General features: G+C 48.2%; 2 protein-coding genes across 2 annotated transcripts in view; one reads left to right on the forward strand and one right to left on the reverse strand.

Annotated features, from left to right (window-relative positions):
• NDUFA4L2 (NDUFA4 mitochondrial complex associated like 2) overlaps positions 1-13,374 on the reverse strand; it is a 35,207-nt gene extending 21,833 nt beyond the window's left edge. Inside the window, exon 1 of the mRNA XM_079967117.1 lies at positions 13,133-13,374. Coding sequence (XP_079823243.1) covers positions 13,133-13,234 — 102 coding nt within the window. The 5' untranslated portion in view covers positions 13,235-13,374. The remainder of the gene's footprint in view (positions 1-13,132) is intronic.
• Positions 1-15,199, forward strand: part of NXPH4 (neurexophilin 4) — a 456,035-nt gene that overhangs the window by 165,440 nt on the left and 275,396 nt on the right. The gene's annotated exons all lie outside the window — the stretch shown is intronic.

The following is a 15,199-nucleotide window of genomic DNA, read 5'->3' on the forward strand; positions in this document are numbered from 1 at the left end:
ACTGAAGCTGAAGGAGAGCACTTCATGACACTAGATCTACTCGTGCCTTGAGTGACCATAGTGGATCCAGAAGATCCCCCAAACTGAGCACCAGCCCCTTTAGAGGGAATGCAACCCTACCTAAAACAGGTTGACCCCACTAGTACAGTCAAAAGAACCAGATGGAGTTTCAGTTTAACCAGCATTTATCCAGTCCATCACTGAGTCTAGACCATCCACTGCCACAGCTGCAGATGCAAAGGATAAATAGAGAGGTGTTTCATCTGCATATTGATGACAATGCCGTTCAAATTCCCGGATGATCCTACTCAGTGGTTTCATGTAGGTGTTAAACAGCATGAGGTATAAGGCTGACCTTTGACACCCCACATTGGAGGGTCCATAGGGTGGAGCATCACCTTCTGGAGATGTCCATCCCAAATACTCCCAGCTAAGTATTCTCAACCAATCAAGCTGGGCATTACTGGTTGCTGCTGGTGGTTTGGAATGGGGCATAAGGTCCAACACAGATGACTGCTGCTTTTAAGAGTGTTGAAAGTGATATGATAGAGTATGGTTGCTTTTCATGTTGTGTACCCCATCCCAACTTTTGCCTCTGGTAAACAGGTTTTGCAGATTTGGGTAGTGTCACAAAAGCCTGCAAAACTGGTTTGATCAGAGACTACTGTGGAACATACAGCAAGGGGAACAATCCTATTTCCACTATCTGATTCACTATTGCTTGCTTTCCAGCTGATGTCCAGTGCTGAATACTCTGCCTGCCAATAGTTTGATTCTGAGGCTGTTTTCTACAGCAACACTTCTCACCAAATCCCTACAACACACGTGCACACCCACATACACAAAATGTTTACGTTTGCTTGCCTCTTGGGCTCCAGCTACCATCCCTATTTAACGAAGCTGCCCTGAACGCCAACAGCTTTTGTATCCAATTCCAAGGTAATTTCCTTCCTAGCCTGCTATATGAATCCCCAGGAGGCTGAAGGTGCAAAGCCTCAATCCAAACAGATACAGCAGCCGCTTGACCTTTCCCAAATTGCACTGGCCCCTCATGCCCAGCTAGATGTTTGGAGCATAATGAACCTCTGTGTCTCCCCCCCTGCCCTCTAGGAAACAAATAGCCAGGAGTTTATAATCCTAACTATTGCCATAGAAGCAAATCAAAACACTGCCTACCCCAGAACACAGAGTGGAATCTGGGAAGTAGAGGGGCAAGGCATTCACATAAATATGAGTTTTCTGATTGATTACGGGCTGTGATCTTTGACAGGGCTAGGAATCCAGGTACTGAAAGCTCTATCTGTTGGGGTATATATCCCAAAGATATTTGGTTCTAAGATCCCCCCAAAAAATGTCACTTCACATAATTTTCTCTGAGGGTTGATGTAACACAAGGGGAAAGAAAGGGTTGGGAATAAGGATTCATAGGTTTTATTCCCATCATGGAATATTTTATTCCAGTCCAGAAAGGGCCATGGCTCAGCAGTAGAGTACCTGCCTTGCATGCAGAAGGTCCCAGGTTCAATCCCCAGCACCTCCAGGTAGGACTTGGAAAGATCCATTCCTGAAGGAGCATTCCTGAGCAGCCACTGCCATGAGCTTGATGGTCTGACTTGGTATAAGGCAGGGCAGCTTCCTGGGTTCCTATCCATTCTTAATCTCCCATTGGGAGACTTGTTGGCATCCTTCTGGAATCTAGAATAATTTGGCCACCATGAACCCCACAACTTTGCTTGTGACCAGGCAGCGTCCCATTCATTTCCCCATTTTCTTTTAACATCTCAGCATGCTCAGTCTGAGGCACGGCTACCCTCCCCACCTCACACCCTTTGGCACATCCAACTTTCAGCAGACGCCAGGTGCGATTCAGGAGGTTAGAGTTGTCGAGAAATAATGATTTTCCTTTTTTCACATTGTGTGCCGGCCCCATGCCAGGTGGACCTGGCAGTGGCTTCTAGCTGAAACACACTGGATAATAAAGAATGACGCCACAGTCCCAGGGACTTCTGGCACCTCTGCAGAGAGTCAGGGATTACAGACGTATTTCACCATCTGCTGCTGGCGTCTTCTGGGTTATTAATTCTGGGGGAACATCTGAGGATGGGCAACTCACTGGGGATAAACGTATGAATTTGGCTGCCACTGGGAAGAAAGCTGCTGTGGCACTATGGCAGTGGGCATGTGAGCCATGCAGAGGATAGAAGAATGTTGCACTGCTGATAGGTTTTCCAAACGGCTTTCCTGTTCTCCAGGATTTCAGAGGATGCAAGTTGTTCCACCTCAACCCACCCCATTCAAAAGCTTTTTGAAGTGTGAGTTCCAAAAAGTATCTCAGAAAATGTTGTGTAAACAAAGCATGAGGGCCGCTTAATATTTAAAGTTACAGATAGGTAGCCGTGTTGGTTGCCATAGTCAAAACAAAATAAATTTTTTTTCTTCCAGTAGCACCTTAAAGACCAACTAGGTTAGTACTTGGTATGAGCTTTCGTGTGCATGCACACTTCTTCAGATATCTGAAGAAGTGTGCATGCACACGAAAGCTCATACCAAGTACTAACCTAGTTGGTCTTTAATATTTAAATTTAGCCATGAAGGCTCTCAGATTGTCCTCTTCTGTGTTTTCTAAAGGCTTAGCAAAGGGTGCTAGTTTTTAAGGGATCCAACAAGATAGGAAGCTGGTGGTAGTAGCAGCCACAGTGAGACTGCTCCCTATATTAGTTCAGAGAAAAGGTGAGGAATAGGCTTGTATAACATTATGCATGGCACGGAGAAAGAGGACAGGGAAAGGTTTTTCTGCCTTTCTCAGGACATCAGAACTCGGGGGGCATCTAGTGAAGTGGAATGTTGGGATATTCAGGGCAGGCAAAATGAAAGGAAGTCCTTCCTACAATCACATAGCTAAACTAGTGAATTTGCTCACACATGAGGTGGTGGTGGGCACCAACTTAGATGCCTTAAAAATAGGATTAAACAAACTCATGGAGGAGAAGGCTACCCATGGCCACTAGCCAGTCAGAGGCAGCGTTCGTCTTCATCCCAGAGGGGAGAGTACTGTTGCGTCCAGGTCCTGCTTGCAGGCTTCCCACGGGAATCTGGTTGTCCACTGTGAAAACAGGATGGGCTAGATGGGCCACTGGCCAGATCCAGCAACAATCTACAAATGTTATTATGTGGTGCACTAGTCAAATTAAAAAAATAAACTTAAATAGATAGATAGATAGATTGATGATGATGATGATAGATAGATAGATGATAGATAGATAGATAATTAGATAGATAGATAGATAGATAGATGATAGATAGATAGAGATAGATAGATAGATATAGATATAGATATAGATATAGATATAGATATAGATATAGATATAGATATAGATATAGATATAGATATAGATATAGATATAGATATAGGTATAGATAGATGATAGATAGATAGATAGATGATAGATAGATAGATAGATAGATAGATAGAGATAGATAGATAGATGTCAATGCCGTGGATAAGCAGGGCTGCTTTACTTCAATGTGAGGTAGGTCTAGGTTTGCCATACATCACAAAAATTCCTGACATGTCCTGGTTTCCGGGTGAAAAAATGGCATCGTGGGGGAAATGGCGTCAGGAGCAAAATGTCAGGGAAAACCCAGATGTATGGCAACACAATGGAAAACCACTGTATTTGGGGGGACGCATGTGGTGCTGTGGTCTAAACCACTGAGCTTCTTGGGCTTGCTGATCAGAAGGTTGGCGGTTCAAATCCCTGCGACGGGGTGAGCTCCCATTGCTGGGTCCCTGCTCCTGCCAACCTAGCAGTTCAAAAGCACCTCAAAGTGCAAGTAGATAAATATATAATGCTCCAGCAGGAAGGTAAATGACATTTCTGTGCGCTGCTCTGGTTTGCCAGAAGCGGCTTAGTCATGCTGGCCACATGAGCCAGAAAAACTGTCTGTGGACAAACATGGGCTCCCTCGGCCTGTAAAGCAAGATGAGCACTGCAACCCCAGAGTCGTCTGCAACTGGACTTAACTGTCAGGGGTCCTTTACCTTTCTATTTTTACCCACAAAAACTCAACAGCTTTGCGGGTGTCGGGAATGTTTCCTCTTGAAATATGCAGCCCTAGGTACATACGTCTCCTTAAGGAGCTATAGGAAATACCTAGGGAAGATCTTGCTTTCTGTGACAGGCCCTTGTTGCACACTAACGCCGCAGGGGCAGGAAGGAGGGAGAGAGCTGGTTCCTAGATGGCCATGCTTCCATGCTATGGCTGTCTCAGGCGAGCCCTGCTCAGAGCGCCCCGCTGGCCTGGCTGGCTGGTGAGAGGCACATCCCAGCGGAGGTGGCCTGGAGTGAAATGCTACTGTGGACAGGCTGGGGTAGGCTGCCCAATGGATAGAACGTTGCCCTATGCTGCACTGAACCAGTGATGTGCTGTCATCAGTAAAGTTGTGGCCGTGCATAGCCCACTCTCCTGTCTCTGGCTCGTCATTGCTCCCAGACTCCTGCATTCTTGTGAGGATGTGACTGGAGTACTTGTGCAGGTTTCTTCCTGACTCCTCTTTTTGCATGTGTTCAGATGTGTGTGTGTCCCCCCACCCCTCTGCCAACTTGATGGAATTACCTAATGCAAATTATGAAAAAGAAAAAGAAAGGGAATGAGGAAAGGAAAGGTAGAGAGGTGGGTGGGAAGAGCAAGTACAATTTACTATGGCACTAAGACTTGTGTTTTAGTGACAGAACATCTGCTGTGCGCGCAAGAGGCCTCAGGCTCCATCCCTGGGATCTCCAGTTAGGGCTGGAAAAGACTCCTTCTCTGAAGCCCTGGAGAGCCAATGCCAGGCATTGCATACCTGCCAAGTGTCCCATTTTTACACATGAGGTCATGGTGGCCATTTTGGGTGCTGTAATCTTGCTTGCTCTCATGCTGCGCTCTTGCCCCCCCCCCCCAAGCATTGGGGAGAACTGTGACCTTGTGCAGCAGTCAAAAATGTGTGTTTTGGGGCACCACATGAGATTACGCCCCCAAAAAGTGCTTTGAAGGGGCAAGAACACCGCACGCTACTCATCTGGGAGTGTGTCCTGGGACTCGACTATACAGCTGCAAATAAAACGTTTTAAGTGTGTTGTAAAGTGCAATATCTCCTGCCAACCTAGCAGTTCGAAAGCACATCATAATAATAGTAATAATAATAATTTATTATTTATACCCCGCCCATCTGGCTGGGCCTCCCCAGCCACTCTGGGCGGCTTCCATAAAAACCAAAAATACAGTAAAATATCACACGTTAAAAACTTCCCTGAACAGGGCTGCCTTAAGATGTCTTCTGAATGTCAGGTAGTTGTTTATCGCTTTGACATCTGCTGGAAGGGCGTTCCACAGTGCGGGGGCCACTACCGAGAAGGCCCTCTGCTTGGTTCCCTGTAGCTTTGCTTCTCGCAATGAGGGAACCGCCAGAAGGCCCTCGGCGCTGGACCTCAGCGTCCAGGCAGAATGATGGAGGTGGAGACACTCCTTCAGGTATACTGGACCGAGGCCGTTTAGGGCTTTAAAGGTCAGCACCAACACTTTGAATTGTGCTCGGAAACATACTGGGAGCCAGTGTAGGTCTTTCAAGACCGGTGTTATATGGTCTCGGCGGCCGCTCCCAGTCACCAGTCTAGCCGCCACATTCTGGATTAGTTGTAGTTTCCGAGTCACCTTCAAAGGTAGCCCCACGTAGAGTGCATTGCAGTAATCCAAGCGGGAGATAACCAGAGCATGCACCACTCTGGCGAGACAGTCCGCAGGCAGATAGGGTCTCAGCCTACGTACCAGATGGAGCTGGTAAACAGCTGCCCTGGACACAGATTTGACCTGTGCTTCCATGGACAGCTGTGAGTCCAAAATGACTCCCAGGCTGCGCACCTGGTCCTTCAGGGGCACAGTTACCCCATTCAGGACCAGGGAATCCTCCACACCTGCCCGCCTCCTGTCCCCCAAAAACAGTACTTCTGTCTTGTCAGGATTCAACCTCAATCTGTTAGCCGCCATCCATCCTCCAACCGTGCAAGTAGATAAATATGTGCCGCTCTGGCGGAAAGGTAAATGGCGTTTCCGTGCTCTGCTCTGGTTTGCCAGAAGCAGCTTAGTCATGCTAGCCACATGACCCGGAAGCTGTCTGCGGACAAACGCCAGCTCCCTCGGCCTATAGAGCGAGATGAGCGTGCAACCCCAGAGTCGGTCACGACTGGACCTAATGGTCAGGGGTCCCTTTACCTTTAAAGTGCAATATATGACACTAGATGGCGACAATGAGCTATGGCAAATTCAATATATTTTTCAAAACGTTTTTTTAAAAAGCATTTTCAGAGCGTTTTTTATATGCGTGTAGATTCCACCCTGGTATCAATCAGAAAAAGTTGGGTGGTATGTCATTGCAGACAGTGCTGAGCATGGTGGATTTATGGTTTGTCTTGTCGTAAGGCAACTTCCTGTGTTCTTATTTTGCTGAGAACTCTAGTCTAGTGGCATGGTGGTGCTCTCCATTTATTACTGGACTTCAACTCCCAACAGCCCCCACATTGTCTGGCCTTGTTCTCTTCCCTTGCCCTAGGAGTAGGGGACGGCAAAATGGTGAAAGAAGAGCAAAGGATGCGAGTCGTGGAAAGAGAGTGCAGGAGTGTGGCTGCCATGTAGGAATTACTGGATGTGGGACTTTTCTCCTGGCTTTGGGCGTACCGGGGGGGGGGGGGGCACCTGCCCCCACAGATCGAGTACAGTGGTATCTCGGTTAAGTACTTAATTCATTCCGGAGGTCCGTTCTTAACCTGAAACTGTTCTTAACCTGAAGCGCCATTTTAGCTAATAGGGCCTCCTGCTGCTGCTGCCGCGCTGCCACCGCGCGATTTCTGTTCTCATCCTGAAGCAAAGTTCGTAACCTGAGGTACTATTTCTGGGTTAGCGGAGTCTGTAACCTGAAGCGTATGTAACCACTGTAAATCAATGAAAATAACTGAGGTTCTGCCCCCCTAACATTAAGCCTGCCCCCTATCATAAATCCTGGCTATGCCCATGCTCCTGGTCCAGATTTTTCTTCTTCTACATGCGCAAGACAACTATAGTGCCAAGTCTCTGCTACTCTGAGAGAGAGAACTTCACAAAATCCCATCACCACCAGGCAACACAGCTACTGCTTCTCATCAGCCTTGCTTTGTGACAATGGCAAGTTTCTGCTCTGTTTCTGTACCACCAGCAGAGTTCTGGGGTTGCAAGCCTTTTCCTTCCTTCCTTCCTTCCTTCCTTCCTTCCTTCCTTCCTTCCTTCCTTCTCAGTTGGCGGTAGATGTGGAGTTGGCATTAATCATAGGCTGAGGCAGTTGGGCTCCCTGGGAAGTGCAGCCACACAGCAGCAGGAGAAGCTGTTGCAAGGTGAAAATGCTGATCCACATGGATGGTGCAAAGAACAGCTGATGGTGGATAATGGATGGTGTGTCAGAGCTGCACCAATCCCCCTACTTCTTTCAACCTATCAGAGGCAGGCAGAGCTTAGCGCTCACAGTTAACCCGTTGCACCCTCTCCAACTGCTGCTATTTCCCAGGGACAGTCCTGGTTTTCTAGCATCTGTCTCTGGTAAATCATTGTCTCCTTTTCTCTTCTTTTTGCCTCTGTGGGAAGAATTTGGGAATGCCCTTTTTAAAATGTTGATAGTGGGTGCACATGTGCACTAGAGTTTGCTTGCTTCCCCACTCCCCCATAATTGCTTACCCAAATAGGAAATCTTGGTGAATACAGTGGTACCTCGGGTTCCATACGCTTCAGGTTACAAACTCCACAAACCCAGAAATAGTACTTTGGGTTAAGAACTTTTCTTCAGGATGAGAACAGAAATCACGCGACAAGGCCCCATTAGCTAAAGTGGTACCTCAGGTTGAGAACAGTTTCAGGTTAAGAACGGACCTCCAGAACGAATTAAGTTCTTAACCCAAGGTACCACTGTATCTGAGTTGCAACAATGGTGACTTCAGGTGTGTGTGTGTGTGTGTGTGAGAGTGTGTGTGTGTGTGTGTGTGTGTGTGTGTGTGTGTAAAAACTGAGGGGACAATTTCAGAAGCAAAATTCTTCCAAAGGCTCCACTGGACGACCTGTTTGTTCAGCAGCCATCCTGATTTGCTGGCACAAAGCTTTTAAAAACATACGCAGAGGTTAGACTATGCGTTAGCACCCAGTGCTTGTTCCACACAGAGCAGACCACTGAAATGAATAGATAAGATCAACTTAAGGTGTTTTTTTTTTTCCATTTTCAGTGGGTCTTCTCTGAGTAGGATATGACTGTATGTTCAGTCTGTATTGAGCATTTGTTCTGATTTGTTTGCAGGGAGCTTTGACGACAATGAGCATTTGCCCTGCATTCATCCTGATTCCCTTGCAGGGTGTTCATTAGGGTTATAACCAGCAGCAGAGGGGTAGGCAGCGGGCGGATCATTTGGGGCAGCGCAGAGCCTGTGGGCGCTCAAGCCACTGCGTCACTAGGAGAGATGCTTGGCTCGGCTGCGCTACAGGCCCCGCGGTGAGTGCATTTTGTCACACCCCTCAGTGGTGACACCTGGGGTGGTCCGCCCCCACTGCACCCCCTTCCTCTGCCCCTGGTTATAACTTTTTGACTTAAAAAATAATAATTCCTGTATCACAAAGGAATGATATTTTGCTTAAAAACACTAAAAAAGGGACTAATTCTTCTCATTTGTGAAAAATATCACCCTGAAATGAAAAGTTAGAATCACCATATATCTAATGTTACTACTCAATGAAAATGAGTTCAAGAACCTGTCAAAAATATTGAAACCTTACAAAAAAAGCATTATGGGTATGGAGAATCACTGGAAGCCGGAGCCATCCATACTCCAGATACCAAGAAGTAATCAGTGCGCAGAACACACAATCAAAGTGATGTGGAAACTTTATGGTGCTTGCAGCAGAAACAGAGACAAACTGCAACCTCGACTTATTCTAAGCAATAAGAAGTGATGTACAATGTACAAAATGTTGTACAAGTATTAGAAAAATTGCAAGCTCTATTTTTCCTGTATTTTAATACATAATTAACATTATTATGTAATAATTACATAATACATTATACTGTTATATACGGTATACAAAAATCAATTTATTGATTTTGGGGTGACCTTTTTTCAAAAGATTTGGAAATTACAGTTAATTCCTTTGTTTTTAGGCAAAAATTCATCTAACTAAGATACAGGAACATGAGGTTGTTAAAAAAAGTTATAACCCTATTGTTCATACACATCTTCCTATTAATCATTCATTCATCTCACACTTTTCAATGCATTTTGTTGTCATTTCCCTACCTGCAAAAAGTCTATTATTATTATTATTATTATTATTATTATTATTATTATTATTATTAGATTTGTTGCACCAGGGTGAAAGAGCCCCTTAATCTGCTTCAATTGCACAAGCCTAAATTTCCCAGTATGGACCTGAAGCTCTCCTGCAAAATAGTGACAGTTTGGAGGTACCCCAAATACTGGCGGTTTGGGTGGGTGGGTGTTATAGTGACAGCATTTCTTTTTTCTTCTATCTCCCCCCATCTTTTATTTTCTTTTAGCACTTCTCAGCAGATGTTAACTGCAACCTGCTGTTAGCACTGTTTGGGACATCTATGTTGTGGGAACTGGTGGATTCTGAGAGATAAACAGACCTTCCAGGATGCTCCTTGCTGAGAGTGGTTGTGGTCTAGAGGTGTGGGGTGGGGTTGTTCCGAGAGTTAGATTGTCTCTAGGAGGTTGGTTAGATTGTCCATTTGCCAATGCTTGAATAAAATTCCTCGGATGAGACCAAGTGCAGATCTATAGCAAGCGAAAACCAGTAACCTTTAAGAGAAAATCTGGTTTTAAGTGTTTATGTATCCTTCCCTGTATGGAATGGAAAAGCTGTGCTCCTTTATTCTCCCCTCCTCTCTCTCTCTCTCTCTCTCTCTCTCTCTCTCTCTCTCTCTCTCTCTGTGTGTGTGTGTGTGTATAGCCAGCTCAGGCAAGTCCATCTCCCCCCTCCCCCATTTTTAGCCTGTGAGAGGGGAAATTGTATTTATATCAAGGCCTCATGGGCATATATAATTTATCAGGGTTTATTCATATTTGTAAACAAAATCCCTGTCATGAATTTTTGATGGAAAGCGAGACAATGGCTTTGGGAGGCGGGATAAAGGGGGGTGGGTGGGTTGGGGTGGGTTGTAGGTTTTCCATTCTGTCACTGAAATTTCTGAAGTGGGGGGAACAGTTAGATCACTACATATGAGGGGGAAGATGGGGGCGGAGAACCACCTTAAGCTGGCTTTCGAATTTGATGGGGGGGGGGGGGGGCGAACTGGAACCTGCTGTGTGTTGATTTATTCTTAGAGTGTTGAAAAACCCCTTAGAGACATCCGATATAACAAGGTAAATAACAACACATCAAATCTCCCCTCTTGCCAATTGCGCGCCAGCCGTCCACGGACATCTAGGGTTAGGGAACAAACTACCAAGAATTAAATATGCATAAGCTTGCCTCTATGGGTGGAGGGAGAGAAATGCTCAAAAGCCTGGGCTACCAAGTAAAGAAATAAATATTTTTGGGAGAAAGAGAGAAAGAAGGATGCCTTTGAATCCCATGAAACTATCCACCTGCCCTATTCAGTCAAAGCACAATTATGTCACTTTAAACAGTCAGGCCCCCACCCTCAAAAGAATCAGGGGATTGTTATATGGTGGGTAGGGCTGCCATATGTCTGGATTTACCTGGGGGGGGGGCGCAAGATTTGTTCTGGATCTTAGGTAAGTCAATTGAAAAAATTGAGGTTTTCAAGCTCAACAACCTTTGGGGGGTCCTGGATTTTACTTTTGAAATATGGCAACCCTAATGGTAGGCGGTGGCATAAAGTCCAGAGTTTAAAATAGGGATAGGGAATCTAGGGGCCCTTCTGACAGGGCCGGCCCAACCATGAGGCAAGGTGATCCAGACAGGGCAGCAGACAGTGGCATAGCTAGCCACTCGGGTGCCTGGGGCGGTGCGCACGCCCTGCAGCTGGGGGCGGAGCGAGTCGCCCATGGTGGTGGGGCAAGCTGCCCATGAGGGTGGGGTGAGCCAAGGCAGGGCATGCTGCGTGGAGCCTCTCCACAGCCACCCCCTCAATTGCAGGGCGGCTGAGGCGGTGGGCAGATGCAAGCCCTGCGCTGCTTGAAAAAGCAGCACGGAGCTTGCAGGCAGTCCACCTGCCGCCTCCCCCTCAGGAGAGAGGTGTGGCTCAGGCCTGCTGCAGACCCCACGGTGTGGCGCCCAGTGCCCCCCACCTCAGCTAGCTATGCCTCTGGATTAGGCAGATTCATGGAGGCAAGGGTTGTCGAAGGCTACTAGCCATAAAGGCTGTGCTCTGCCTGAAAAGTTGGAGCCAGCAATGCTTCTGGTTTCTGGAAATCACTCGAGGGGAGAGGGCTCCTGAAGCAGCGTAGGAAGGGGCGTGCAGTGGGTGCGGGAGTTATTTATTCAAAAACACATATTTCTGCCACTTTGTCACCCCCCTCAGTGATGACACCCGAGGCAGCCTGCACCCACCGCACCCTCCCTCCTCCACCACTGGCAGCAGATCCTGATGTAGATCTTCATTTCCCCCTTGTTCCTGGTGTAGATCTTCACTCAACCCTTATTCCCAGGTTGGGAAGTGGGGGTGCCAGCCCTGCACCAGCCCTGCCTTCAGATATTTTGAGGCTACGGTTCTCATCATCCCTGACCGCTGGCTATTCTGGCTGGGGCTGTTGGGAATTCAGCCCCACTATGACTATATAGCAGAGGCACCAGCTTCTCAGGATGATTGAACAACAACAACAACAAAAAAATCTGAAGAAAAAAAGGCCCCCTCAAAAAACCCCACCATGGTGGGCCTGCAAGTGCTTCAGCCCCGAGGAGCCAGCGCCTATGGTCTACAACTACCTAACTGCATCACTAGGGCTTGGTAGGAATCTGGCTAGCAGAGGAAGCAGGTATATTTTCTCCTGAGTGGGCTTAGAAGGAAGCAGCTAGGGATGAGATGCTCCTCTTGAATGCAAAGAGTCAGGGTTAGAGTCTTTATAGTGTCTTTATAGGGTTAGAGGTTATAGGATAAGGCTCAAACGTGGCTGGGGGTAGAGGGACGCGGGAAGCTGCCATCTACCAAGTCAGACCCTTGTGTCCATCCAGCACATCACTGTTAACACTGAGGGCTCATCCACAGTTACCTTTGCTTTGTGTTTCTAGTTATAGCTCAAGGCTTTCTAGGTCCAGGTCCAAGGGTTCGTTGGTTGGTTGGTTTTTGTTCTGATGCTTTCCCCATGAAAACCTGCTCTTTACCATTGTGGAAAACCCGAATTGCCTTTGGCTCTGATTCAGCGGTAAAGAGCGGGTTTTCCAGGGGAAAGCTGCGGGGCAAAAAGAAAAAGGAAAGTGGTCCGACACGGGTGGGAAAGTGCAGATCTTTGCCTAGGAAGTCCAGGGCAAAAGGCAAGTGTTGCAGAGCCCTGGAGAGCAGGGATTCTGCAGGGTTTCGGGCAAGGCGTCTTCCCTGCCCTGCCTGGAGATGTTGGGGATCATCGAACCCGGGACCTTGCGCGCAGTCAGTGCTCTCCTGCTGCGCTGCTGCCATTCCCCATAGGAAGGTAGGAGTGGGAGCCTGACAGAGAAGGGGAGCGTGGAAGAAAGAAACCTGGAACACCTCGCTCCTTGGGATAGGGGAAATTGAGGGGGCTGGTTCTCACGTTTCATTTTCATTGAAAAACAAACAAAAGCAGGTTCCTGTGCCTCCCGGGTGTGGGGAAGGCAAAGAAGCAAGCAAGCAAGCAAGCGGGCTGGTGCAGCTTCTCTCTCCCCCAACCGTAGAGATAAAGTGCTAAGAGGAAAGCTGGATCTCTTGATGAGGGGGAAGCTGCACCTGGCGACTTTCTGCCTGCAGCGGAGGGGAAGGCGGCGATGCTCAGCAGTACTTTCTGTGCCGGGGGCGGCGAGAGAAGGAGAGAAAGGCTTAGGGTTGTGGGTGCTGAGGGTGTGGGGCTACTGTGCAAGTGGGCGGGGGAGTGGGCTTGGGGGTCACTAATCTTAGGCTAAGGGGTCAAGCGGCAAAGAGGGGACTCACTCCTGGATGTCTCTTGAGCTGCCGGGAGAATCGGCCCCTCGGAGGGGCGCCCTTCGCTCCGGGGCCGGGCTGGGCAGTTGCGCTGGCTCCCTCGCCTTCCATCTCCTCGGCTCCGGCGGCTCCACAGCAGCCCAGCGCGTCCCAGCAGCGTCTGCGCCCGCCTCCGGGACCCGCGGGGAGGGCGGCCGGAGCGGGCGGGCGGGCGGGCGAGGGAGGCGCCGGGACCACGGGAGGGAAGTGGGGGGACCTCAGGCAAAACCAGAGCGGGAGGGAGAGGAAAGTTTCTTTTATTCCGCTGGTGGAGGCGGGGGTCTACTTGTGAGGCCAGAGTGTCTGCACGAGACCCTTAATATCAGGTCCTGGGTTCAAGTCCCCTGTTGGGCAAAAGACTCCTGCACTGCAGTGGTAGACAGTCCTATGATTCATTGGGCTGATCAGTTCCCCAAGGAGAAACTCCCGTGGCGTGGAACTTGGGGAGGGGAGGAAGTGGGGTCACCTGCTGCTTTTCTGCGGGCCAAGAAGCAGTTGGGCGGCGCGAAAGATGCTCTTGGCGGGAGCTGGAGGCAAGTCCCCGTCGTGTGGGGCAGGGAGCTTAGAAGGTAGAACATGAGACTCTCAATCTCAGGGTTGTGGGCCAAAAAGTCCTCCATGCAGGGGGTTGGACTAGATTACCCTTCTGGTGCCTTCCAATTATATGCTGCTTCTAGGGAAACTTGCTTAGACTAGTGAAACCTGGGTAGACTTTTTGCAAAGTAAGAGGAGACAAAAGTTATTGCTTCTTGGTGTGAGCTAGTGGTGTTTCTCCCCTTCCATTCACCTTTTTCTCATTCTCGTTTTTCTTTTCTTTTCTTCCCCCTCCCTTCATTAAATCAGGGTGGGGAGGGGAAGTAATGTTAGACACAACTATATGGCAAGGGGGGGGGAGAGGCTGGGGAAAGTGTGTGCAGAGTAGGGACCCACTGTGAGAGAAGTTAAACAAAAAACCCTCACCCTTTTTTGCAATATACTTGGGAGCCCCCAGCTTCTTTGGGCCCCTGCCAGTGTTCCACTTTGCTGGCTGTTAGCACCAAGATTGCCAAATGGCCCGAGGTTTGGGGGAGAATAGCTTGCCATGTACCTATGCTGAGTACTCCTGAGATACTGGGCTAAGCAACCTTTGGGAACCTCAAATGGCCTTCCTCTGTCAATATTCTGGTTTCACCTCAGATCGTATAAATCTTTCACCTTTTACTAAAAATGGCCTTCCTCTGTCTCACTAGGCTCTGGGTTCTCCGAGTGCACAAGGATGCCTCCAGCTGCAAGCCTAGAAAGAGGCTGGAGGCTTGGAGCTCACATGAATCACCCACAAGGTTCATCCTGGGCCTAAAAGACTTAATATGTGAATTGATCCTAAAGAGGCACAGAGCTGTTTCTGTGCATCTGGAAGATGCTATCACTGTGTGTGTTGGGGACCACAGCCTGTCAAAATCTATCCAAGCTGCCTACATGGTTCTCAAAATGTCATTGTCTTGAAATTAATTTCCTTGTTTGCTTCCCCCTCCTGAAGGGGGAAAAAGATATAGAAAGACAAAGCACTTTCCTGGGAGATGGACATACATCTCTCCACCATAGAGCCAAGCTACATGTTACACTGATCACACAGCTTGCATGTAGCTTGGCTTGCTGCCTTGTCTGTGCTATGCACAGCCTTCAAGAAATGTACAATTTTTGTGACTGCGTCTTCTCCATACCCCTTGCAGGGCTGAGCCGGGAATATTTGCCAAGGCCGACAAAATGCACGTCTCTCCACCATATGCCAGCCTGCAATCAATTTATTTTTCATACAAACAAAATGCAGGTATGTTTGCTGCTGGGTCCCTACACTTCACACCAGGCGAGGGTGACATTTATAACTGATGGGGCCATCAACCTGCATTGCTTTTACACACACACACACACACACACACACACACACACAGTGTTTCCCCTCACTTTCCACCTGGCTTCTTGAATGGAAACAAAACTTTCCTTCATTAGCAGCAGGCTTGCTGTTGCTAGTAGAGACTGCAGAATCCAGTGGTTAGAGCA

Source organism: Podarcis cretensis (assembly GCF_951804945.1).
Source record: "Podarcis cretensis genome assembly, chromosome: 2".
Taxonomy (NCBI): Eukaryota; Metazoa; Chordata; class Lepidosauria; order Squamata; family Lacertidae; genus Podarcis; species Podarcis cretensis.